General features: G+C 46.8%; 1 protein-coding gene across 7 annotated transcripts in view; it reads right to left on the reverse strand.

The window, feature by feature from the left end:
- Positions 1-27,234, reverse strand: part of COL18A1 (collagen type XVIII alpha 1 chain) — a 431,742-nt gene that overhangs the window by 134,240 nt on the left and 270,268 nt on the right. For all 7 annotated transcript variants that reach the window (XM_085645186.1, XM_085645181.1, XM_085645184.1 and 4 more), the window contains 3 exons: positions 10,136-10,219; positions 9,851-9,919; positions 4,998-5,142 (listed from right to left, as the gene is read on the reverse strand). In XM_085645186.1, coding sequence (XP_085501312.1) covers positions 4,998-5,142; positions 9,851-9,919; positions 10,136-10,219 — 298 coding nt within the window. The remainder of the gene's footprint in view (positions 1-4,997; positions 5,143-9,850; positions 9,920-10,135; positions 10,220-27,234) is intronic.

A 27,234-nucleotide genomic window follows, 5' to 3' on the forward strand; every position in this document is an offset into this window, starting at 1 on the left:
TCATATATGGTGCAAGTCATAGTATTTTTAAACGCGTGTCATGTGTGCTTGTTTCAACAAAGAATGTATTAAGCTGAAACCAGAAGCAGGAAGTTACATTTGTGCAGTTTGGTGAAATCGCATATGTTGTATATATTTATGCTATGGCAGTGAAATTACATATGGCCCATTAACACGTTATTTAGAGACAAAGTAGTAATAAACACACATTGACACATTTATTACCAGGGTGCTAATGTCAAATTCTAGTTCATTAGCACAGTAGAGCAAAACTGACATGAGAAAATCACTGCCTCACAGATTGCAGATCACAGTTACTTCGCACATAGAAACAACGCTCCTAATAGTCACGAGGCCTCGTCCACGTGCTTCGACCTTAATGCACACATGTAATGTCTTGCATCCTGGTTCTGGTTAAATATGTTTTAAGTTCACAGTGGTATTCACTATACATGCAGATTTGCAAAGTGCAATATGCGATTTGTTATCATTGTTGAGCGAGGTGGGGGCATCATGGCTCACTCACGGCTTTATATCTCGTGATCCAGGCCTATCCCCACACTGGACAATGGTAATAAATAGCATATTACACTCTGAACGACCGCAACAGGCGCGCGCGCGTACACACACGCGAGCACACACACACACACACTCTTGTGTAGAGGTATTGCGGGATTTAAGTCTTATTCAAATGTTTTAACATCCTGCACTTTGTTACTATGGCAACCACCTTCCAGTACCACTGCGCAGCTCCATCCTCTCCACAGCATTACATTTCATAAACGAGCACTTCTCTTGCACAAGGATCTTGAATCCTGTAGACTAACAAACATTTCGGCACAGTTCTTGATCACAAAAACAGAATGATCAAAATCATATCACCCGAGCTCATTCTCGCACTAGAGGGCGCCCACAGCCCACAAGACTCTAGCTTCAGTTTGCTGTCATAGACCGTCCGGGCTCATCTGCAGGCCACATGGAGAAATTTACACTATGGGCCAGATGTACGATCTTACCAATTTGTGAGTCGCAAATTGCGTCGTTTTGCGACACGCAAATTGGACTGTACAACAGTGTCTCAGACACTGTTTGCGATTCCTAATGAGGTCGCAATTTGCATGCCTCATTAATATATCATGATGCAGGTGTAATTTGTGACACCATTAAGAATGGCTAGCACTTCCAGGGATGGGGTTAGCAGACCACCTTGTCTGTGACTGCTTTTTTAAATAAAGCAGTTTTTGTTTTTTATGCTGCCCGTTTAAAAAGAAAAATGAAACATTTCTGTTTCATTTTTTAAGGGCAGCAGGACCACTGCCTGCTCTTAAAAAATATTTTCGCATCCATTCACAAAGGGGAAGGGGTCCCCTTTCCGTTTGCGAGTGGCTTACCACTTACTTGAAGTAGGTGGTAAACTGCAAGTGTTTTGCGGCCACAAATGTGGTCACAAAACAATAGTACATTCCACTGTGACTCGCAATTTGGAACAGATGCCCCTTCCTAATAGTGAGAGTCGCAAAATATCATTTGTTCATGCCAGGACCCTTTTTTGCGGCCGCAAATGTGCCAATTTCCCATTTGCGACCACAAAAACGGTCGTACATCTGGCCCTATGTCCGTCCACAGAAGGGACAGAAATGAATCAGATGAACAACACACGACCTGTAGCCTTTTATCATGGTGTTCACCCCAGAACAGGAGTATAACTAAAGTTTTACAATGAGGAACGTGCAGTTTATAGCCTCAGCGACTCAATCACACACTCCGGATCTCAAAATTTAAAGGCAGTAAGAGTTGACAAATGACTGCCAGACAAAAAACAACGTCTCTCCAAGGTGTCCAACAATCACAGACATTGTGAGTGATCACGTTGTGTTCCGTTTGCCAGTGGTTGCTTGTTAGCGGTTATAGTACACTTTACAACCTCTTTCTCTTTCAGTCTGGTTGACTTTGTAAATGCATCTTAACCTTTGATGAATGAATGAACTAGCATTTATAAAGTGCACGGCTACTCAGCCGAGTGTCCCGGAACTGATAGGCTGCTCTCCACTTTCCCCTGCACGCATTAGTTGCAGAATAACCAAGTTTTGAATTGTTTCCTGAAAACAGCAAGATCATTTATGGCTCTGATGGTCGCCGAATGGTGGTTCCAGGTTTGGGCTCCCAGAAACATAAAGGATCTCCCTCTGGCTCTACACAGAGAATCCTGGGTATAGTAGCCAGGCGATTAGATGAGGACCTCAGAGTTTTCGATGGAGTGTAGTGACATATGCCCTTCCTGATGTAACTGGCACTCATGCCATGTAAGGCTTTGAAAGTAAGCACCAAAGCCTTAAATGTAATCCTCTTTCTCATTGGCAGCCAATGAAAGGCACTAAGGTGCGGGCACATTTGGGTCCTTGGATTTAAATTAAGGACTAATCTTGCCTCTGCATTTTGAACTACATATACAGGATAAGTTCATATAATGCCTGCACACCCATCCTGTGGCTTCCTCTGCTTCGTAGCGAGTTATTCGCCCCGTGTACCCGCTGTTCAAGCCGATCCAGCTCCGACCGCCACGTTGACCTATCCGTCGCAACGCTGTGCACCCCCTACCTTTGACTGGGATTAACTTGTTCCCTTTAAGTCTCTATTATGGATTGAAACCTTCGGCTGTCCGGGATTACCGGTCATGAGCTCTCGCTCCGCCTGCCTCTGCACCTGGATTAACGCCTAGATCGATTTCAGAAGCTTGAATATTCCAGGCTGTTTCTAACTATTGGAACTCTGTGCAACATATGGGAACCTCTACTTTTGCTGAGAGCCATTTTTATCGTGAGGTTTGTTCGTCCCACTCTACAGGCCCTCCCTCGCCCTGATGAAGGTGTAGCCCCCATCTGGTCATAACACCGAAACGCGCGTTGGCGTTTTTAAGCCCTTTGGGCTTTCGAGATTGTTTTCATTGGTGCTCTCTAGCCCATTGGGCTGCTGAAATTCCTTCTAGGGAATTTGACCTGCGGAAATCCCCTTTAATTACTCATTGTTTTTACTTCACCTGTACTGATATGATTTGAGGTTGAATGGTTGTTGGATGTGTAGCAGTATGACTGTGTTGTTCTGAGGGAGTTGTGTGGGATGATTATTCGTTTTATATGTGAAATTTACTATGTTTTTTACTCTTTACCTTGTTGGGTGTCATTAATTGATACACCTAAAGCATAAAAACATTTTGTGTACATATCTGTGTATAATTCAAAAAATTAATCCAAAAAAATAAAATGATTTAATAAATTTTGTAAAACAAATTTCTTTGAGTTGCCCTTTGTCCTGGTTAGCCTTTGGTCTTGAGTTTCTATTATCTTGGACCCTGTATTGGGCCTCGTTGTATCATTTAGTTGGCAGGCTACTTTCTCTTGTTTAGGTTACTTAGACATCCACATCATGAAAGATGTTCGTACAGATGGTGACAAGACACAGTCTGGAGGGACTTTCATACCACGCAGCCTGCCGGCACATTGTCACACACACTTACACTATAAGCTGGACCCGATTACAGACATTCATTTGTGCCACAAGTTGAAGTTGGTGGGAACTGGCCCTCATTTGAGGACCCAGGACCTATTTTTCTTCATCAGACTTTGGCCCAGGCCAGGACAGAGAATGAAAAATGTACTTACTTGAAACAATCTGTTAGCAGCCAAGAGAGCAAGAATTAGGAAAAGGAAGACAGAAAAACAAAGATGTAGAATAACCCGCAAAAGTGGGATAAAGAGGCAGGAAGAGTAGTTGGTGGAATAAAGAGGCATAAAGTGGAATAAAGACGTGGCAATCAATGCTGTTTGGCAGCATCGTTGGTGGGTTCCTTAGAAAAACACTGGGCCCCTTCACCTATTGTTTTTTCTTTTACAAAGAAAGCATTGTCTGATTCCCATAAAAAGAAGCACATTTGCACCAGTAGAAATACTCAAAGGAAAGGGTGCAGATAAATTAATTTTTGGACTCACACAGACATTGGCAGCAGTCAGTGTGGCTGGAAAGCTGTGCCAGTTGCGGGTTTTTTCCAGGTGTGCTACTGGCAAAGTCATGTGACATTTTTAGTTGTTTTAATTTCCGCAATGCAGAATTGTGCACAGAGTAGAAAACTGTACCAGGTAAAGGCAGCCCCGCTGAACAATTGAGCATGTGTTTTCTAATTCATTCACTCTACAGAGCAGAAAAAAAACTCATAGAGAAAATCCCCTATTGTGCACCCCGTGACGTTTTTAGGTGGCTTTACTCCAGTCCTTTACAGAAGCAAATCTCTGACTAATTGCAGTGTAGAAAGTGTCGGAGAGGAGTTTGTGAAAGCTCACATACTCTCAAATTTGTTGCCATTCACAAGTTCTTAAGGACTTGATCTGCCCACTTCCTATCCCTCGCGTGGGGTTTTACTGTTCCTTAATTGTATGATGTTCCTCCATATAACTTTGTGATAGTAAATGCATTTTTGTCTGCTACTTATCCTTAAGTGACTGCTTGACAGGCTTAAGTTGAGCTATTTTCAGCCATAAGTATATATTTGTGGCTAAAAATAGGTTTGCACTGCAATTTATACACATATATCACAGCCTATCCATACGTTCACGCCAGGAACAGCCAACAAACAGTAAATTTCAAACCACACATGCAGTTCCCACAGAAAGTCACATCACATACAGCCTGCAATGACATGACATCACACAAACCGTCGATACAGGTGACACACAAACCACAATCAAGAAGGACAAGCTCACACAGAAACAGACAATCAATGCTGGTTGTTACATCACACACACTCAACGGTTACCGCCACACCACACACAAAGTCACGTTTAACTCTGTGTTGTGAGAGTCAAGCCACGAGGGCAGTGAGTGCAGCTTCCTCATCATCACCGAGTCCACAGTCACTGTCCCTTCCGTTACAGACCGCACGCAGCCCGCCATTGCTTCACGATCATTCCAGGGCCCTCCATGCGGGCGGGGAGAGAGCTCCTTACCTGGGGGCAGGACCAGCGGCGGCTCTTTTCCCGATTCGGTGCCCGTCTGTGTCCTGGAGCCCTCGGCCGGCTGCAAGGGTCTCACGGCGATGGGCGGGGAGGTCACGGGCTGCTGCTCCGGGAGTTTGGCTGGGGCTGCCGTGACCTACGACACACAGGAGTAAGAAAAGCGACGCCGTGTCAGTCACAAGGCCCACCATTACCTTGTCCAGTGGGCACTGACCCACAAGCCTCCTCGGCGTGGGAGGAGAAACAAGCCTTCAGAGGTGGGGGTGAGAACAGCGGGACACCACTCCTAAAGTGTGACTGAGACACTGGGACTCCACTCCTCAGGAGAGAGTGAGACACTGGGACTCCACTCCTCAGGAGAGAGTGAGGCACTGGGACTCCACTCCTCAGGTGAGCGAGGACACTGACACTGCACTGCCCAGGTGTGAGTGAGGACACTGGGACTCCACTCCTCAGGAGAGGGTGAGACACTGGGACTCCACTCCTCAGGTGAGCGAGGACACTGACACTGCACTGCCCAGGTGTGAGTGAGGACACTGGGACTTCACTCCTCAGATGAGAATGTGAAAACTGGGACTCCGCTCCTCAGGTGCAAGTGAGGACACTGGGACATCACTCCTCAGGTGTGAGAGGAGAGACTGAGACATCACTTCTCAGGTGCGAGAGAATACACGGGGACTCCACTGTCATGGAAAGGTGTACCTCCACTAATGCCCCCATGTTTGGGTGCACCCCCCTGCCAAGCATCGTAGTGCAAATCAGTGGCACAGGTCGTGATCTGAAATTCATGCCATGTGACAGTGCCCCTGCCATGGCCAAGGGGGTTGTATCCTGTGGGGGTGCACCCTCCAGCCACCCTCATGTTGGACTCTCTAGGTCCTGTGAGTGTGCGGCCCTCTCAATCCTCAGGGGACCAAATCTACAACCAACCCCCCTAATCCTGAAGATAACTCTAGTGCCGTGGGAGTGTGTGCCCCCTGCCACCGGGAAGGAGTAATGCAAAAGGATGCACCCTGAGCAATAGATATTGTATAATGCTCGCCCCATGTGTAGGGGGGCCCCTCCCAGTTCCCAGGGTGTCATACCCACCAGCCACTTACCGATTCTCAGGGTGTGCAATCGGAGAGTGTGCCCTGTCCTCGTGACGAGAGTGTCATATTAATGTATTGTATGAGCCTGCACCATGCTAAACGTATGAGCCAGGGCCAATCAGAGTGGGGCTGGGATGGGCAATAGTTTTGGGCTTAAAGAGGGCCTTTAATACGGACAATTGTTGTTTTTTGGTGTTTGATTAATGCTTGTAAAGCACTTTTTATAGCCAGAGGCTTTAACAACGAGAAGAGGGCCGTGCATCTTTAGGCCTCTGATAGAGTGTGATGTCATGCCAGGTAAGTGCGCCTTCTAGCCGCCCTACGTGAGTGTTATTCATGCCCCAACTCTATACTCAGAGTGTTAAATCGGCGCCATGTCAGGGTGCATTCTCTGCCAATCTACCTGTGTAATGCCTATGTCACGAGAGTGTAGTCCATGCCAATCAGCTGGTATCATACCCATGCCATGAGGGAGTGCATCCATGGCAATCCACTTGTGTAATACCCATCTCATGAGGGGCTGCACCCTTGTCAGTCCGCTGATATAATAACCATGCTATGAGGGAGTGCACCCCTGTCAACTCACTAGTGTAACACCCAGGCCGTGAGGGAGTGCACCCCTGTCAACTCACTAGTGTAACACCCAGGCCGTAAGGGAGTGGACCCCAGTCAATTCACTAGTGTAACACCCAGGCCGTGAGGGCGTGGACCCCTGTCAATTCACTAGTGTAACACCCAGGCCGTGAGGGAGTGGACCCCTATCAATTCACTAGTGTAACACCCAGGCCGTGAGGGAGTGGACCCCTGTCAATTCACCAGTGTAACACCCAGGCCGTGAGGGCGTGGACCCCTGTCAATTCACTAGTGTAACACCCAGGCCGTGAGGGAGTGGACCCCTGTCAATTCACTAGTGTAACACCCAGGCCGTGAGGGAGTGGACCCCTGTCAATTCACCAGTGTAACACCTAGGCCGTGAGGGAGTGGACCGCTGTCAATTCACTAGTGTAACACCCAGGCCACGAGGGAGTGGACCCCTGTCAATACACTAGTGTAACACCCAGGCCATGAGGGAGTGGACCCCTGTAAATTCACTAGAGTAACACCCAGACCGTGGGGGAGTGGACCCCAGTCAATTTAGTAGTGTAATAACTATGCCATGAAGGACCCCACCACTGTCAGTTCACTAGTGTAACACCCAGGCCGTGAGGGAGTGGACCCCTGTCAATTTACTAGTGTAACACCCAGGCCATGAGGGAGTGGACCCCAGTCAATTCACTAGTGTGATACCTATGCCATGAAGGACCCTTTCCCCGTCAATTCACTAGTGTAACACCCAGGCCATGACGAAGTGGACCCCAGTCAATTCACTAGTGTGATACCCAGGCCATGAAGGAGCCCACCTCTGTCAATTCACTAGTGTAACACTCAGGCTGTGAGGGAATGGACCCGTCAATTCACTAGTGTAACACTCAGGCTTTGAGGGAGTGGACCCCTCTCAATTTACTAGTGTAACACCCAGGCCGTGAGAGAGTGGACCTCTGTCAATACACTAGTGTAACACAAAGGCCGTGAGGGAGTGGACCCCTGTCAATTCACTAGTGTAACACCCAGGCCGTGAGGAAGTGGACCCTAGTCAATTTACTAGTGTAATACCTATGCCATGAAGGACCCCACGCCTGTCAATTCACTAGTGTAATACCCAGGCCACGAGGGAGTGCAACACTGTCAATTTACCAGTGTAATACCCCGGCCACGAGGGAGCCCACCTCTGTCAATTCCCACTGCAATACCCAGGCCATGAGGGAGTGGACCCCAGTCAATTCACTAGTGTATTACCCAGGCAATTAGGGAGCCCACCTCTGTCAATTCACTAGTGTAACATCCAGGCTATGAGGGGGCCCACCTCTGTCAATTCACTAGTGTAACATCCAGGCTATGAGGGAGCCCACCTCTGTCAATTCACTAGTGTAACACCCAGGCCGTGAGGGAATGGACCCCTGTCAATTCACTAGTGTAACACCCAGGCCGTGAAGGAGTGGACCCCTCTCAATTTACTAGTGTAACACCCAGGCCGCGAGAGAGTGGACCTCTGTCAATACACTAGTGTAATACCCAGGCCATGAGGGAGTGGACCCCTGTCAATTCACTAGTGTAACACAAAGGCCGTTAGGGAGTGGACCCCTGTCAATTCACTAGTGTAACACCCAGGCCGTGAGGGAGTGGACCCCTGTCAATTAACTAGTGTAACACCCAGGCCATGAGGAAGTGGACCCCAGTCAATTTACTAGTGTAATACCTATGCCATGAAGGACCCCACCCCTGTCAATTCACTAGTGTAATACCCAGGCCACGAGGGAGTGCAACACTGTCAATTTACCAGTGTAATACCCTGGCCACGAGGGAGCCCACCTCTGTCATTTCACTAGTGTAACACTCAGGCCATGAGGGAGTGGCCCCTGTCAATTCACTAGTGTATTACTGTCAATTCACTAGTGTATTACCCATGCCATGAGGGAGCCCACCTCTGCCAATACACTAGTGTAATACCCAGACCATGAGGGAGTGTCCACCTGTCAATTCACTAGTGTATTACCCAGGCCATTAGGGAGCCCATCTCTGTCAATTCACTAGTGTAACATCCAGGCTATGAGGGAGCCCACCTCTGTCAATACACTAGTGTAATACCCAGGCCATGAGGGAGTGTACCCCTGTCAATTCACTAGTGTAACACAAAGGCCATGAGGGAGTGGACCCCTGTCAATTCACTAGTGTAACACCCAGGCCGTGAGGGAGTGGACCCCTGTCAATTCACTAGTGTAACACCCAGGCCGTGAGGGAGTGGACCCCTGTCAATTCACTAGTGTAACACCCAGGCCATGAGGAAGTGGACCCCAGTCAATTTACTAGCGTAATACCTATGCCATGAAGGACCCCACCCCTGTCAATTCACTAGTGTAATACCCAGGCCACGAGGGAGTGCAACACTGTCAATTTACCAGTGTAATACCCCGGCCATGAGGGAGTCCACCTCTGTCAATTCACTAGTGTAACACTCAGGCCATGAGGGAGTGGCCCCCTGTCAATTTACTAGTGTATTACTGTCAATTCATTAGTGTATTACCCATGCCATGAGGGAGCCCACCTCTGCTAATACACTAGTGCAATACCCAGGCCATGAGGGGATACACCCCTGTCAATGCACTATTGCAATACCCAGGCCATGAGGGGATACACCCCTGTCAGGTCACTAGTACAATACCCAGGCCATGAGGGGATACACCCCTGTCAGTTCACTAGTGCAATACCCAGGCCATGAGGGGATACACCCCTGTCAATGCACTATTGCAATACCCAGGCCATGAGGGGATACTCCCCTGTCAGGTCACTAGTACAATACCCAGGCCATGAGGGGATACACCCCTGTCAGTTCACTAGTGCAATACCCAGGCCATGAGGGGATACACCCCTGTCAATGCACTAGTGCAATACTCAAGCCATAAGAGAGTGTACCGCCTGCTAACCTGCTTGTGTCAATAGCCATGCCACGAGGGTTAGCACAAAAATCAACTAACAGAAACTTCATGTCCTAAATATCGTTTACAAAAATATCGACCCATTAGGTGCGGATGTTCTATTGTTAACAGGACAATCTTTTTTTAAAAGTGGCATTTGGGGCAGAATATGTCTGTAAGAAGGTATTTCGATTTTGATGCTCTGGTATTTACTCCTGGTGGGGTTGGTAACTGTACTTACCTTTTCAGTGACAATCTTTTTGCCGGCGTTGGGCTGCTCCCCCACTCCACTGCCGAAATCTCCCGAAATCTGAGGAAACAGAAACAATGGATAAAAGTGTGCCCAGGCAGGCCCAGTGTCCTGTGTGTGGGCAGTGCCGCCCTGTGCCTGCACGTGCACGTGCACAGTGAAAGGGACTGAGCACTGGTCTTGGCGTGCATGAGCGAAGAAGGACAGCTTGTGTGATTGTGGGCGAATTAAGCAGCAGATGTGGTCTTTGTGGGATCCTTCTGGCAGAACACTCACCACATCAGTGTCGTCCTCCTCGTCCTCACACTGCAGCTCTGCAGCTCGAGGGTCCCCCCTCAGTCTCAGCTCCGCGATCACCCCCTGGGAGGAAAGAAACATCACACACTCAGTGCCAGGAATGTCAACACCCATCTACTGCCAAAGAACCAGTGACCCGAGTGAAGGCAGGTTGGACGGTGCGCATGTGAGTGGGTACAGGCAGGCGGCCACCGTCAGTGGGCACGAAAGTAACGTCCTTCTGGGGTATCTTTTATCAATAAACTGTTGGTGGGATTCTTAAAACTAATTATGTTTTCAATCAGAAGAATCGCCTTTGACCTCTCCTTCCCAAAGCACAGATTAATCGCTCTTCCCAGATCACATCTTTCCACAAACAGAATCTCCAGATGCTGGCCTGTCCCCAAGCCCCTCTCTGACGAGCTCAGCCAACAAACTCCCTTCTCAGGAAAAGTGTCCAAAATTAGGATGCGATTTCTGCCAAAATGGCAGTTTGCACTTTCGAGGGAGGGGGCTGGCTAAGTGCATGTATTGGCTTAAGCGGAAGACAAACAAGCACTTTAATGCTAAAGGCGGAAAAAAGGCTCCTGCCAGACCATGGGCTCTTAGGACCACTCTTCCTCTCAGACTTGTTTCACAATAACCAGCCATCCCCTTCCTTGTTGAACTACCCTGCCTTCTCACCTGTTGTATATATATGAATTATATTGTAAGTGTAGCGTGACCTTCACGAGCGGTTCATTCACGCTCGTGGAGATCACGCGGTTTGTGTTGTTTCAAGTATGAGGGTTGGATGTGTGAACATTGGAATCGTTGGGATGCATTAATGTTATGAGCTTGGAGAGTGATGACTGGGAATAAACCTCGCTGCTCCTACAATCAAGTTGTCCTGTGTTATTTATGCAAATGAGTGGATTACAGGATACTTCTCTACATCACCCTCTGCCATCTTCTTGATTACCCTTCTAGCCTTCCCCATTAACTTCTCCTTTTTTCAGTCTACCAGCCTAGTCTTTGGATCTCGGAGGACTCGTGCTCAGAGAGTGCCCAGTGTCTTCTCTGTTGCATTCCTGTGTACATGCTCCAGGCATCCCTCCTGGGACATTTGAATTTATTTTTAAGGTTCATATTTTCTATATTGGGATGTCAGAGTACTTTACAGACAGGTAAAAAGGAATATGCGCTTACAGCGATAAGGGTAAGCGACAAATCCGTAGATACTTTCTTTGCCATTGGGGGAATGTACACATCTATACAAGGCTGAGGAAGTTTCTTCCTCTAGTGTCTTTCCAGCATAGGAAGATTATTGTTCAGGCCTTGATCGGATCTCGACTGGACTACGTAAACGCCCTTTTCTTGGGTCTACCAAAATATCTTTTGACCCGTTTGCAAGTGGTCCAGAACTCGGCAGCCCGTGCTATTTACGGGCTCCCGAGAAGAGCAGGTGCCACGGCTTTACTGAATTCTTTACATTGGCTACCGATCGCTAAAAGAATTCTTTTTAAGTGCCTGACTTTTGCCTTCAAAGCTTTACAAGGATCTGGCCCTAAGTACATAAGGAAACGTCTCTCCCGATATGTACCCAGCAGGTCTTTGAGATCATCTTGTCTATCCAAAATGACAGTCCCGGTTATTAGGCGTGCAAGGATGGGAGGTCGATCGTTCCGCTACCTAGCCTCGAAGGAGTGGAATGAACTACCACTTTCTCTCAGACAGGCTCCCAGTCTCCTTGCTTTTAGAAAAGAGCTTAAAACGTGGCTTTTTACTAAATAAACATTTTACTAAATAAACTTGATCCTTCTCTTCTGTCTGCTTTTTTAGTTGTTATGTCTTGTTTCGCCTGCCGATATTCTTCATCAAAGCGCCGGGATGCTCCTCGGAGTAGCCGAGCGCTATAGAAGAAATAAATTAACATAACATAACATAACAAGGCGGGTACATGAGTGAACGTCGAATAGGGATTATGGGTAAAAGAGTGGCAGGGTGCGTAGTCTAGGACCACCAAAGAGGAGGGTAAGGGGAAAGAAACAGATAAGCGGGAAATGATGGGCAGGAAAGGAGAATGGTGGAAAAGATTCAGAGAAGTTTTACATAGAAAGGAGATGCGGTAGGAGGTGGTCTCTCAGACTGTTAGAGGGTGGTCAACAGGCAGAGAGATGGAAGACAGTGTTTGTTGTGTCAGTAGCTAGTATGTCAGTAGTTAGATTGTGTTGGATCGGTGTTAAAGCAAGTATGTTTTGTTGGTCTCTGCATATAATGCTACAAACAGGAATATGACTACTGCCAACATTGCACCAAGGCACCACACTCACAAGATGCGATGAAATGTGAATGACACCCGGAGAGATCAATGGACGAATAATGTATGACCGAATGTCCTTTGTACGTATGTATGTATGATGCATGCATCTTAAGTATTACTCTTTTTGGGAAAACTTGACTCGCCAGACCGCTAATGTAGTTTCTATGCCAGCCATAAAAATTTTAGTATTTAGCTATGTGTTTGTGTTGCTCAATTCAATGTCCTGTAGTGTACCAATGTATTTCAAAGGGGCAGGGGTTGTACAGAGCTTTTTCGTGCACCCCAAATTCGTAAGCATAGAGTGGTCTACGTCACTTTGTCAGCTACAATTAATTTGAGTAAGAAGTTGGGCCAGGTCCTCCCTTATGTGTTTGAATGTTTTGTTCCTGGTACAAGTAGAGTGCACATCCGCCTTTGGTGTGGGTGCTTACTACTGGAGGTCCAGAGATGTCTGTGTTGTAAAGTGCTGCAAAGCTCGCTAATGTCTCAGTGTTCTGGTTGTCGAAGGTTGGTTTGTCGTGGGTGCGGAAGTGCATGTAAAGGATCGGTGTGGCCCCTTTAGCAAGGCTCTTGGAAATGGGATCAGACATGTGGTCAGTTATGTGTTGGTGCTGAAGAGTGGTGCACTGCTATTGGTGTTATCTTGAGTACTGTTCTGGCTGAGCTGGGATTGGTTATTGGTGTCTGCGGTGGACTATCTCGCACTAGCGGGGTTGTTAGAAGTCTCCAGCCTCAGATACCTGCTCCCCCCCCTGCCATTGTTTTCCTTTGTCTCAGAAACTATTCTGCAAGTTTCCTTTTTGGCTCAGCCTGAAATACCCCTTTTCACAAACAACAACCCTTGTGCTCCGCAATGAAACTCTTGGTAGGTCCTAGAAGATGAGAGACCGTAAACTGGACTCGTCAACTGATTCATGCTTTTTGGGTACAACCCTCGGTCCATCACCTGAGATCTTAGCTTGCGGCAGCCTTTCTAAAAATGTAGGGAAGGGTCTGCTCTGAGTGGGTATGCCTACTGTGCCCAGGTTCAATTAAGTCCGGTGAACTCCAATAGCAGGATTTTTTTTATTATTATTTATTTATTGAACGTTTATGTTCAGAGTCATTACCTGGATTAGGATCACAGCAATCATGAGAATGCTTGTGATCACCTTTGGCGCACCCGCCAATAAAATGACCCTTAGATGACCTTCAACGTCTTTTTGCCAGAATTTTACTGAATTTTAAACAGAGAATTGGCTGCTTCCCAAAGTGAAACACAATCCTCAGCCTCCTACTCCCCACAACTTCCTTCTCTCTCTTACTTCTTTGTCCCAAGGGCCTTATTAAAGGGGAAGATGCACATTTTCCCAGCAGAGCGACCCCCCGGGGCATGCCTGCCGCTGCATCGCCATCAGCCCCTACATTCCATGCTGGGAACAAGATAAGTCCTCTATAGTAACCAGTTCCTTGGATTATGGAAACGTGTCCCAACCTGCTGGTTGGCTTTTAAAACTGTAAAGATGCACCAACAGTGATTGGGAGGGGATGCTGCCTAAGTGCTAAAGGTGAGTTGAGTGCAAGTTGGTGTCCCATTCCAGCACTTAAAGAGCGACACCGACCTCCACATAGTGCTTCCTGAATATGGAGCTGTGGTGGTGTCCGTTTCCAGTGGGGTCGGTACCAAACCCTAAAAACTTTGTGAAGGTCTTCTTGCCTGGTTAGAAGTCAAAGAATTCAGAGTCCAAATTTCCACAGTGTCAAGAAGCCCATCCTATCACTGGCCGGAAATGGGCTACACAAGAACCCGCCCTGCAAGTGCAGGTAAGTTCAGTGGTGACTAGCTGGCAAGCACACTCGCCCTGAACAACCGCCTGCCTGTTTCCAACTCTGTGGGACTCGCGCCACACACTGATGTTTCCTGATACACGGGCCCGTTGTGACCTGTAGCGGTCTTGGATGATGGAAGAAGGGCCTCAGACTCACGCTTGGGGGTCCCTTTACCTCCCTGGCAGTGCAGAGATTCAGCACCTTCTCAGCTTGCTGTCCAGCTGGACACGGGGATCCATGAAAGCCCATTGTGTGCCCACTTTTATCTTTGGGGCACACACCCCAAACGTATCCACAGGTCAGAGCAGTGCAGACCCTCACCCTTTACACATCTGGCTCTGCTCTACTGCGAATGAATGACCCGAGTACACGCCTGGCTGATCTCGAGGTTTCAACGTTTAATACCTGGGGCAACCCTAATCCTAGATCAGGAGACAGTAAAGTTTTCCAATTCCCGCGCACAAGCTCTCGCGAGCAAATCCTAACATCACTGCGTCAATGCTTTGCTAAACTTGTCCAGGGTGCTTTCATTATATTGTGATTTTCCTTGCAATGTTTTAAAAAGAAAACCAAAGCCGGTTCAAGAGATATATGTTTGGGCCTAGTGAATAGGTACCTATTATGAAGCAAAACAAAACTGGTACATTTAGAGCACATCTGGCTTTCGTTGGAAGATACACCAACGATTATACCCACCTAAATACCCAAGGATAATCCAGTTCATTTTGTGATGTGTATTGATGAATGTGATTTAGATTGAATGAGTAGATGTATGAATCTGATTGTTTGTTTATGGGGCCTTGAACTTTGTTTTTTATGAATGAATACATATATATTGATGTGCTCTAAATGTATGTTTAATTCCTAGACACGTATTTATTAGACAAAGAATGTTTTTGTATCAACTAAAATGAATCACTGAATTAAAAAACAAAAAACAAATAAAAAAGATATATATATCTGTATATCTATATCCTTATTGGGCGTTTGATGTATATTCATCTGTTTATTTTCTTCCAGTTTTGTTTTGCTTCATAATAGGTACCTATTCACTAGGCCCAAACATATATCTCTTGAACCGGCTTTGGTTTTCTTTTTAAGTTGATTGTCTCTTACCCCGTATAAACCGGTTCTTTATTGCGTATTTGGGGTCCCCCTTTCGTAAATGGTTTTCCTTGCAATGTTGCAAGTGGGTGAAATCAGATAGTGATCATGAGCAGTACAGTGATCCATACTTGGCGGTGAGAGGAGCAATAGTACGCATAATAAACAAATGTACTCTGGCTTCATTTATTGTTATGCTTCTATTTATGTTACAATAAATCAATAAGATTTACAGATGGGGTAGTACTAAAATAATTTAGTTTTAATGTAAATACTGGTTTATGAAAAGAATGAATAAAAAATACATTTAAAACAATATACTAAAATGTAATTTGATTTTAATCATTTAAATGGAATTATTTATAGGGCTAGAGCTAGCATTAGGATTCGAATTATAATCCAGATTATTTTATTAAGTAGATGGAAAAAGGGACAGAGTTAGAATTTGTAATTATTACACACAAAACAAAAATTATACTGATTTAATTTAATTTGCAAGTGTGACAACGGCTATATTGTCTTTGGTCTCAACCATCAGCCACCTCGACTGAGCTTGGACCCAAGTCCTCGACTACACAACTCAGGGAGTGAAAGCAGCTTTAGAGACCCATATTTCCCTTCCAGCACAGGATAGCAGTGTGTAGTGTCTTACGTTATAACAGTGGTACTGAACAAGCACTTGCCTCTGTTTGTGACGCTGGCACTGTGATAGTTGATTACATCTGTGGCGCATCAGTGCCTGCTGGCACATGGCATGCAGCTGGAGTTGCAGTCTGTCACATTGCCACCAGTCCCCTGTAGTCCCTCCTAGAAGTGTATTGAAATTGTGGGCAGGCGAGGGGGGAGGGGTGATATTTTATGGCAGAACTGCTGTTGGGGATGTGTTCTTAGTTGGTGGGGACTTTCCACCCGTGTTAATTGTATGGCAACGCAGTGCCATAATGTTCATTTTAATGTGTTCTACAAAAACTGCTGATGAGTGACTTTGTCAATGGAATGACACTCATCACTGAGTTCCCTTTGCTGAGGTATGGTGTGAAAGGGTTTTTAATGGAACTGAGGGAAGCTTATTGGCAATAGGTGACCCCTGGAACTGTGTTGGCTGCATGGATGTCTGGTGCTAGCGTGCACCCTGATCTGGTGTGTTAGGTGAGCAGCAGTATGCCTTGCGCATGGCTTGGTGCTCTGCAAGCTGGGCGGTGTCATCTGAAGTCTGTGGGATCAGTGCAAACCCTGGTCTGAGTGAGGATGGTGAACCTGAAATCTTGGTTGTGGAAATAGGAGAGAGGAGTATAAGGGCCAGAGAGGGCCCTGCTGTCTGTAGTTACAGTGGTAGTGTGCATCAGGTGTGATCCGGGAGAGCATGTGATGTGTTGAATCGTTGGTTTGGGAGAGAGGATGAGGGTGGGTCTGTGTGTGGTTGTGTCTATGCGAGTGTGGCTGTCTGATTGCCTCTGCCTGTTCAGTTGGTGTGTATAACGTACACTTGGTCAGGTTCAGTGCTTGATTTGTAATTGAGTAAGTGCCGGGGCCCAAAGTATTGCTCAGAAGCCCGCAGATAGCGCTGATTGCCAGTGCGGTGCATTCTTCATTTCACCTCATACCTCTTTCATCCACCACCAGACAATGCCGGACCCTTTATCTCACTCTTTTAGGTTCTTTTTCATCCCAACTTTATTTCTTTGTCAATGTTTTTCCGTCTTTCTCTTCTTCCTTCTTTCCCATTTGAGTGTTTTTCTTTCTCTTGGCCAAAGTCAGATGAGAACAAATAAGTGCTGGTCCCCAAAAGTAAGTGCTGGTGGGTCCCACCTGCAACCACTGTCTCAAATTAAGGTTGAATGTTGAATGTGTGCTTCATATATGTTTGGATGTATTGTCATCAGCGGCTGTAAGAGGTGGTTGCCAGTCTTTATGGTGAAGCTGTCTCATGTAAGTTTGGTGCCTCCATACCGAGCGCTATCCTATGCCATTGAAGGAAATGGATGGACGATGAAAGGGGTCTGGGCCAGCAGACAGGACCTTCATGAGAAGGTGAAATGCATGTGTGCTGTTTAGACCATGGGGTTAGCTGCTGTCACTCAGGCCGCTTTAATGTAGGCCAAGGGGCATGCAGACCACTGCAGGGGGAGTTGGTTTGGCTTAAGGGTTGCTGTATGTGTGTTCAAAGCAACACGTTGCAAGTGGGATGGGGTGTTTTTTAGCATTGTGGTACTTGAGGCTCTGGGGATAAACGGCTTGTAATAAGATTGAGGGAGAGTGCAGTGAGTGGTGTGCAGTGTGTGTGTGAGCGTCTCATGCTGAAAGCAGTGTTTTGGCAGTGGGAAGGTTTTGGCACAGTGGTTATTGTAAGTACGCAAAGGGACGTGCTGAGACATGCTTGGGTTAGGCTGAGCAAGTAGCAGACTTAAGGCAACATTTGCATGTTTTGTTCAGTAGCAAAAAGATTGCTGCAGGTTGGCCTTTGGCACTGTGGTGGTATGTTACCCGGAATTTGTACAGCGAAGAGCATGCTAACGGGCTGGCCTCTTTACGCTGTGTGCGGACATTAGACAGCAGTTGCCATTTATCTACAGAAGGTTCTCCACTGGGAGATTTTGTTACCAAACAAGATTAGGGTGAGTGAGTATTTTAAAGGGTGCATCATTTGGATGTTCTCCAGAGTGTGGTGGATCCTGCGACCTTCCGGGCATGTGAGTTTTGCGTGGGTAGTGGGTTGTGTCATTGGGAGGTTCTGTAGAGTGGGGTGGCTCCTGCGAACTTCCAGGCATGTGAGTGTTCCGTGTGTAGTGGGTTGTATCAGTGGGAGGTTCTGTAGAGTGGGGTGGATCCTGCGACCTTCCTATCATGTCAGTGTTGCGTGTGTAGTGGGTTGTGTCATTGGAAATTCTGTATAGTGGGATGGCTCCTGCGACCTACTTGGCATGTCAGTGTTTCCTGTGTAGTGGGTTGTGTCATTGGGAAGGTCTGTATAGTGGGGTGGCTCCTGTGACCTTCCTGTCATGTCAGTGTTGCCTGTGTAGTGGGTTGTGTCATTGGAAAGTTCTGTAGAGTGTGGTGGCTCCTGCGACCTTCCGGTCATGTCAGTGTTGCGTGTGTAGTGGGTTGTTGTCATTTGGAAATTCTGTAGAGTGTGGTGGCTCCTGCGACCCACTTGGCATGTCAGTGTTGCCTGTGTAGTGGGTTGTGTCATTGGGAAGCTCTGTAGAGTGGGGTGACTCCTGTGACCTTCCAGGCATGTCAGTGTTGCCTGTGTAGTGGGTTGTGTCATTGGGAAGCTCTGTAGAGTGGGGTGACTCCTGTGACCTTCCAGGCATGTCAGTGTTGCGTGTGTAGTGGGTTGTGTCATTAGGAAGTTCTGTAGAGTGGGGTGGATCCTGCGACCTTCGGTCATGTGAGTGTTGCCTGTGTAGTGGGTTGTGCCATTGAGAAGTTCTGTATAGTGGGGTGGCTCCGGCAACCTTCCGGGCATGTGAGTGTTGTGTGTGTAGTGGGTTGTGCCACTGAGAAGTTCTGTAGAGTGTGGTGGCTCCGGCAACCTTCCGGGCATGTGAGTGTTGTGTGTGTAGTGGGTTGTGCCACTGAGAAGTTCTGTAGAGTGGGGTGGCTCCTGCGACCTTCCGGGCATGTGAGTGTTGCGTGTGTAGTGGGTTGTGCCACTGAGAAGTTCTGTAGAGTGTGGTGGCTCCGGCAACCTTCCTGGCTTGTCAGTGTTGCGTGTGTAGTGGGTTGTGCCACTGAGAAGTTGTGTAGAGTGGGGTGGCTCCTGCGACCTTCCGGGCATGTGAGTGTTGCGTGTGTAGGGGGTTGCGTCATTGGGAAGTTCTGTAGAGAGTGGAGTGACTCCTGCGACCTTCGGTCATGTGAGTGTTGCGTGCGTAGTGGGTTGTCTCTGCACATGGGGGTTCGAGTCTTTAGGCCCGCCTCCATCTACCCAGTGTCAGCTGCGCCACTGGAGACTTTCTAGTGCAAAGTTGGTAGTGATTCAATTTCTCAATTCTCATCCGTGCGCTTTGCTCCTGATGCAAAGGTAGCTCAGTGAGCTGGGCATGACTTTCCTGCCCGTTATCGATGTAGGATAGGTTTCCTGTCTGCAAAGAGTGAGAGAAAGCTCTGCTGTCTGACACAGGTGAGCGATGGCATTGCTGTCTGCACATGGGGAGATAACAGCCAGAAAAGCGAGGGACTGATCAGTCTATACTAAGGGGCGAGTTAGTTGTTGCTGGCTGGCTACAATCAGCTGTGCTGATTGTAGCAAGTGAGGAGTAGTTGTGCTGTGACAGAGGAGAGATAGCTCTGCTGTCTGGGCTGAGTGAGGAATATTTCAGCTGAGCAAAGGATACATGACAAATGACAGCCAACTCTGCCCCGGTGCTGGTGGGTTTGCCCCAGTATTGGTGTAGTGATGAGGGGGTATGCTCGAAGAGGATGAGAACATACAAAAGGAGGCACAAAATATGCAGTGCACACAATCGCTAGGCCCCCATTTTGCTTTTAAATAGCAGGATGAGGTGATAACGTCAAAGAATGGTGTTACACTTGGTTTCACAATTGTATGTGCATAAAATGAGTAATAACCTGTGGCTACAACGTTACCTCACGTTTTTCTGTGTTTATGTACAGTTTTCTCCCACTACTCCTTTGTACGTGATAAATACACCCAGAAATGTGTGGTAATGCAGCAGCCGCATATTTCTGCCATTAATGCACCAACACAAATGAGAGCCACGGTGGGTTATCTAACTTTACGGGGACTTGAAGCTGGCCCGTGTTGAAGGGGCCGGAGTTTGCCAATCCCTCTGCTCTCATGTATTTTATTGGTGGATGTGAAGCGGGAACCGCCCTCTCATTTACATACGACCTGCTATTGGTCTGGAGATCATGGTGATAAGCAAAGCAGTCACTAATCGGACCCAGATACTGTATACTTTAGAGCATAACTTCCTGGCCTTGTTGGTCGGCAGGTGGAAGCTATCCCTCGATGGAACAAGCCGTCTGTCTGTCCGTCTGCTTGTGCCCACGAGGGCCCTGGCGGACAGCTGAGTTATTCCGTTATTCGTGAGATTCCTGGAGGGTCACAGTGCAGTTTTATCATTTAACACCCACGGAGGAATTCCGCACAGCTGCGATTTACCATGAGAAAGGGGCTGTGGCGAGAAATGAAATCCAAGGCGCTGTGAAATGCAAGTGTGATCCGGGGGAGGTGGGGAAGAGGGTGGTGGGTGGAAACTACCCCTGAGAAACGTACAGCTATGCATCCCTCGGGGAGAAAGCCTGGGGTAACCTACCCCCTTCCATATCCGCCCTCCACACACCCTCCATTCACACAGACGCTGGGCAGTGGGCTTCGCGACACGACCACAGCGCCTTCTTGTACCTCACGAGTTGTAGCTCCAAATCTGAGGCAGTGACGTTGTAAAAGCCCACAAGGAAAATTCTTTAGCCCAGAGGCGTTTTAAGGCATGGGCAAGGTGGGCTCAGGCCCAGGGCCCCTGTATTTCAGGGGGGCCTTGACAGAGCCAGCTCTGTTCTGCAAAGGCTTGCCCTGATGACCTTGAATAATTCTTCAACAGATTGTTTTAAATACTGTTTCTTTTTAATGTATGTATTAATGTGAGTCATATGGAAAAGTATATTACAGACATTTTGCAGAAAAATGTGTTTATGTTTCATACAACATTCATAAACAAAGTTTCTTTTAGATCAAATCCGTACCTCATTTATGAGAAGTGGGAGGGTGTCAAGGAGATTATTTGCAGTAATATTTGTGAGCTGCTGTTGTGTTACAATATTAAAAACACAAGTCACTATCCCTGAATATTAGATATAACAATTTTGAGGACTGAGTGTGCATGTGCACTGTCACTGACCTGGGCACAGAGGGCATGAAAGAGCTGAAACTGGATCATAAATTCAAAACTGCTCTGAACAGGGACCCCCAAAATACAATCAGACCCGGGCCCCAAAATCCTTAAGATGTCCCTGCTTTAGCCTCTTTTGCACCTTGCGGTAACCAAGATGTTGTTAACTGTGTCGCTACAACATGTAGTTGCGACATAATTCCAAGTTTAGATTTAAATGAGGAATAACCTGAGTAGACGGCTTCTCCACGTGCTTTATACGCATTCAAAGGTGTGAAGTTACCACTGGCTTTTTTTCTGGCATTAACAACCATGCGAAAAGAAGCGGTTTCTTGCATTTCTCGAAATACTAAACTCACATTACATTTATAGAATCAACTTTCTAAGGGACCCACTTGGCAATCTCTTTTGTTTTTCAGAAATAAGACGCCACAGTAAGTTGTAATTCTGAGAAGCAAAAGAAAAATGTCCCTGCTGGTCAAGGAGTTTTATCCCTGGGTATCAGGACAGTCCAGGCAGGAAAAACCAGTGGTGGATGCGCCCTAAATAGGGTGGGACACCTGTCCCTGTGACCCGGCAGTGATTGACCGATGGATGAGTCAAGGGTTTCTGACAATACAGTCAGCTAAGCCTGCGAAATCAGAAAACTGGTGGTTTCTCAACCTCTAAATAAGGTACGGAGGGCAACTAGGAGGGTGGCTGGTTATCAAACCCCTTTTGACCCTCCGAGGCACTTCGCATCTTCCCAGGTCCAACACCTCCCTTTACATTAACTATTCTAAGGGTCCGGCTCATGCTTTGTGAGGAAGGAGGGTTTGCCTGGGCTCTGGGTATGTTTAAGGTATTCTTTCCAGGGGATCCTGTCAGGCTACCTTTCTTACATGCAGGGCGGACCTGAACTAGAGCCAGGGTCAGATGAATGGTAGCAAACCTGCTACCACCTGCGTCTGTCGGGCACATTTGCCAATTGGAGTTTGTACACAAAGAGATGCGAAATACTGGACATCAAAAGTGGACTGAGATCTCCCAAGTCCTCTGAAAAAGAACCAAAGAATACAATTGACCTATGTTTTATGAAAGAAAGTGCTTGGCTACTTAAGTGCTAAAATAATGCGTGGACACTTCACTTAAACCTAGAATGCACTAGGGCCTTCTGTTTTATTGCGCTGATCTTTATTTTAAACTAATCTGTTTTAGCTGCCTGTAAATAAAGACATATTATTTTCACCAGTGATTAACAAGAGTACCTATCCACTGATTGTTGCGGGACTCATGGTACCGGCCTAATATGCATTGGGACTCCTGGCCTTTTAAATAGTCTAATAATAATAATAATACTCCCACTTATAAAGCGCCTGGTTACACTGGACTAGTGTGTCCCCGCGCTGCGGTGCAATCTGCCCTCGGCAGCCAGAAAGCCCTACCCTGGAAGGGAGACTATGCAGAGGGGAAGAGATACGTTTTCAGTTTTTTACGAAAAATAGCCTCCGAAGCCTCCAGCCGGAGGCTCAGAGGGAGTTTGTTCCACTGCTATGCTGCCATATAACGAAAGGAGCGGCCACCCATCCTTTCTCTCTTGATAATAGGAACACACACCTGACCCGTCCAGCTCGAGCTGAGTTGCGTCCCGCTCGAGCTGAGTTGCCGGGTCGGTGAGTAGGGTGTAAGTAGAGCGAACAAGTAGGAGGGGCTCGTCCTATGTATGATCCGGTGGCAGACGCAGAGCGCCTTGAACAGAACTCCCTCCCTGATGGAGAGAAGCAAGCGCCCTCTTAGAAGAGGCTCTACTCTGGAGCATAAGAACCAAACGAGCAGCTGCGTTCTGGATACCTTGGAGTCTCTGCACGCATTTAGCAGTAGCACCCAGGTACAGTACATTACCATAGTCCAGGCACGATGTCACCAGGGCATGCACCATGGTGTCCTGGCTGCAGTAGGAAGCACATCCGGGGTTTTCCGTAGGCCCCGCAGGACTCCAAAACAGGTGCCTGCCACCCGCCTGGTCTGATACTCAAACGAGAGCTTGGTATCCAGCCATACCCCAAGGTTCTTAGCCTGTTCACAGGGCGTGGGTCCCAGAGTCTGAGGCCACCACGCCGATGACCACACTGATGGAGCCTTCCCTATCACAAGCACCTCGGTCTCCTTACATATTTGTTGCAGATTACAATACTTACATTTTATGGCTTCAAGAGTTTTGACGCAAAATTCAAAGCCATGGGGTCTGAACATTTGACTCTGCTCTTAACAATTTCAGATGTGGTTTCTGTGACCGGCTCAACAAATGCGAGAACTGCGTCTGTCTGAAGCCAATGCTATGTTATTTATATCAGTTTTGTAAAGTGCCTGCACTTCATGGGCACTTGTGGCAGAAGAGGCTTCAGTGGGCAAAAACACAAGCTAAGAAGATTCATAGATGGTTGTCTTATGACCCATGTGCTGGGTACCTGCATGTTCGCAAAGTGCCTTTTTTTCTTTTCCTTGTTTACAAGTAAGTGTATTTGCAGAAACACTCCCACCCCAGGAAAGTTGTGTAAAATATCTGACTTTATCCTGCATTTGTGAATTCCATTGTAATCTCTGCTGAGGGTATTCATCTAGCGTATTTAGTGCCATAAGTCACCCATTACAAGTGTTGTGGAGCTGCCTATGCGGTAATAACTCACCCTGGAAATCCTGACACCATGGGATGCAGTCATTTTACAGTGTGGTATCAGACCAGTATTATGAGTTTGCCAATTAGGAATGAGGAATAACTGCAGTCATCTCTGTTTCCACATTGGTTTCAGCATGTGTTTCCTGGCTTCTGGCCTCTTTTTACGATTGTGGTTTCACCAACAACTTGTAATCTCGATTTAGCCAGCAACCCCTGTTACGGATGAATCATTGAGTCTCACATCCAGCGCCTGGGTGTGCGTCTCTCTTGATTGCTATATCTTCTCTGCGACCAAGTAGCGGACTTTGTCCCCCTTTTCTCTTATTTAGCGAATGCACTGGAGTTGTGTGGTCTGTAGGGATCGGTTTTACCTTATTTTTTACTTTTTGGGAAAGACCCTCAGTACTCAGTCCACTGTTTTCATAATCCTAGCTAGCATCATCCTAGATCATGGGTACTCACAAACCTTCTCTCGGGTGGCCAAATTTACAGTGTGGTTTGTGGCCGAGGGACGCACCAGTGGGGGCAGGGGCGGGGCTACAGCACACAAAAAAACCTGAGACCATGAGGTTGAACACAGGCCCCTGCAGCGGACATATCTATCTATCTATCTATCTATCTATCTATCTATCTATCTATCTATCTATCTATCTATCTATCTATCTATCTATCTATCTATCTATCTATCTATCTATCTATCTATCTATCTATCTATCTATCTATCTATCTATCTATCTATCTATCTATCTATCTATCCCTCTCTATCTTTTTTTTTTTTTTTGCAGAGTTTTATATAGCGCGAACTTGACCCAAATCCAATCAGGTATCAGAGTGCTTTACATAGCACCAGTTGCGTTACATGAGGACACATGTTCATTCTTTGTAAGGCACTGGGAGATTAAGTGATTTGAATCACAGGATATTCAGCGTCATTATCGATACTCAAACCCAGTTCCCCAGCTCCGAGGTCGAGCGCCCTAGCCGTTAGGCCAACTCCTCTCCCCAATCTCTCTCTGTCTCTATCTCTCTCTGTCTCTCTCTCTCTCTCTCCCTATCCCTCTCTGTCTGTTTCTATCTGTCTATGTATCTGTCTTTAACTGTCTCTGTCTGTATCTGTCTATGTCTCAATCTATCTCTGTCTATGTCTCTATCTGGCTCTATCTCTGTCCTATCTGTCTCTGTCTCTATCTGTCTCTATATCCGTCGGTCTCTGTCTCCATCTGTCTCTATCTGCATTTGTCTCTGTCTCTATCTGTATTTGTCTCTGTTTCCATCTGTCTCTGTCTCCATCTGTCTCTATCTGTCTCTTATCTGTATTTCTCTGTCTCTATCTGTATTTGTCTCTGTCTCCATCTGGGCTAGAGCACACAAGAAAACCTGAGACCATGAGGTTGAACACAGACCCCTGCAGCGGACATATCTATCTATCTATCTATCTATCTATCTATCTATCTATCTATCTATCTATCTATCTATCTATCTATCTATCTATCTATCTATCTATCTATCTATCTATCTATCTATCTATCTATCTATCTATCTATCTATCTATCTATCTATCTCTCTATCTCTCTGTCTCTATCTCTCTCTGTCTCTATCTCTCTCTGTCTCTCTCTCTCTCTCTCTCTCTCTCTCTCTCTATCCCTCTCTGTCTGTTTCTATCTGTCTATGTCTCTATCTGTCTTTATCTCCATCTGTCTCTGTCTCCATCTGTCTCTCTATCTCTGTCTCTGTCTCTATCTGTCTCTATCTGCATTTGTCTCTGTCTCTATCTGTATTTGTCTCCGTCTCCATCTGTCTCTATCTGTATTTCTCTGTTTCCATCTGAATTTGTCTCTGTCTCCATCTGTATTTGTCTCTGTCTCCATCTGTCTCTGTCTGTATTTGTCTCTGTCTGTCCCTGTCTCTGTCTGTCTGTCTCTCTCTGTCTGCCTGTCTCTATCTGTCTATGTCTCAATCTATCTCTGTCTCTGGCTCTATCTGTCTCTGTCTCCATCTGTCTCTGTCTCTATCTGTCCCTGTCTCTATCTGTCTCTGTCTGTCTCTGTCTCCATCTTTCACTGTCTCCATTTGTCTCTATCTCCATCTGTCTGTCTCTATCTCTGTCTCTATCTCTATCTGTCACTGTCTCCATCTGTCCCTGTCTCTGTATGGCCTTGTCTCTCTCTAATTATCTCTATCTGTCTGTCTGTCTCTGTCTCTATCTGTCTCTGTCTCCATCTGTCTCTGTCTCCATCTGTCTGTCTCTGTCTCTATCTCCATCTGTCTCTATCTCCATCTGCCTCTCCATCTGTCTCTGTCTCCATATGTCTCTGTCTGTCTCTGTCTGCCTGTCTCTGTCTGTCTCCATCTGTCTCTGTCTCCATCTGTCTCTGTCTCTATCTCTGTCTCCTATCTGTCTCATTCTATATCTGTCTCTATCTGCATTTGTCTCTACCTGTCTCAGTCTCCATCTGTCTCATTCTCTATCTGTCTCTATCTGCATTTGCCTCTATCTGTCTCATTCTCTATCTGTCTCTATCTGCATTTGTTTCTATCTGTCTCTGTCTGTCCCTGTCTCTATCTGTCCCTGTCTCTTTCTGTCTCTATCTCTGTCTCTGACAGTCTCCGTCTGTCTCTGTCTGTCTCTCTCTGTCTCTAAGTGTCTCTATCTCTATCTCTTTCTCTATCTGTCTCTATCTCTATCGGTCTCTAACTCTATCTGTCTATTTCTCTATCTGTCTCTGTCGCTATCTGTATCACTGTCCCTGTCTGTCTCTGTCTCTATCTGTCCAAATAGGAAGCTTCCCAAAAGGCCCTTTTAAAAGTCAGCTGTGAAAGCGCTTACAGCTGACTTTTAAAGGGCCTTTTGGGAAGCTTTCCGAGGGTGCCCTGACGTCACAGAGGCCGGCAGTAAACACAGAAGATGGCCGCAGGAGCATATGTAGTGAATGCCTATTTAATACTATTCATCACGTATGCTCGCTCCTTCAGTCATCTTCTGTGTTTACTGCCGGCCTGGAAACTGCAACGCAAGGTCCGAGGGCCGCCAATGAAGGCCTTCCCGGGGCGCTGGCGGCCCGCAGGCCGTACTATGAGTACCACGGTCCTAGACAGTGATCCCGGCTGTGGCATCCATAAGTTTTCCATGCTCGCGAGGACACCCATAGTGATGCTACTTGTAAATACGGAGCATTACCGACATTGCTCACTTTAGGAAGAGACTGAAGACATGGCTGGTTAACCAAGACTAAACGGATTAGCCGTTCTAGGTGTGCGTTGGCAGAGGTGCAGAGCCAGGACACTCCTTGGAGTATTAGTGCGCTTTATAAATGCCCATTCATTCATTCATTCAAGACGATGTGCCCATGAGTAAGTGTTTGCTTGGCCA

This window comes from Triturus cristatus, chromosome 3_1, assembly GCF_964204655.1.
Source record: "Triturus cristatus chromosome 3_1, aTriCri1.1, whole genome shotgun sequence".
NCBI classification, from domain to species: domain Eukaryota; kingdom Metazoa; phylum Chordata; class Amphibia; order Caudata; family Salamandridae; genus Triturus; species Triturus cristatus.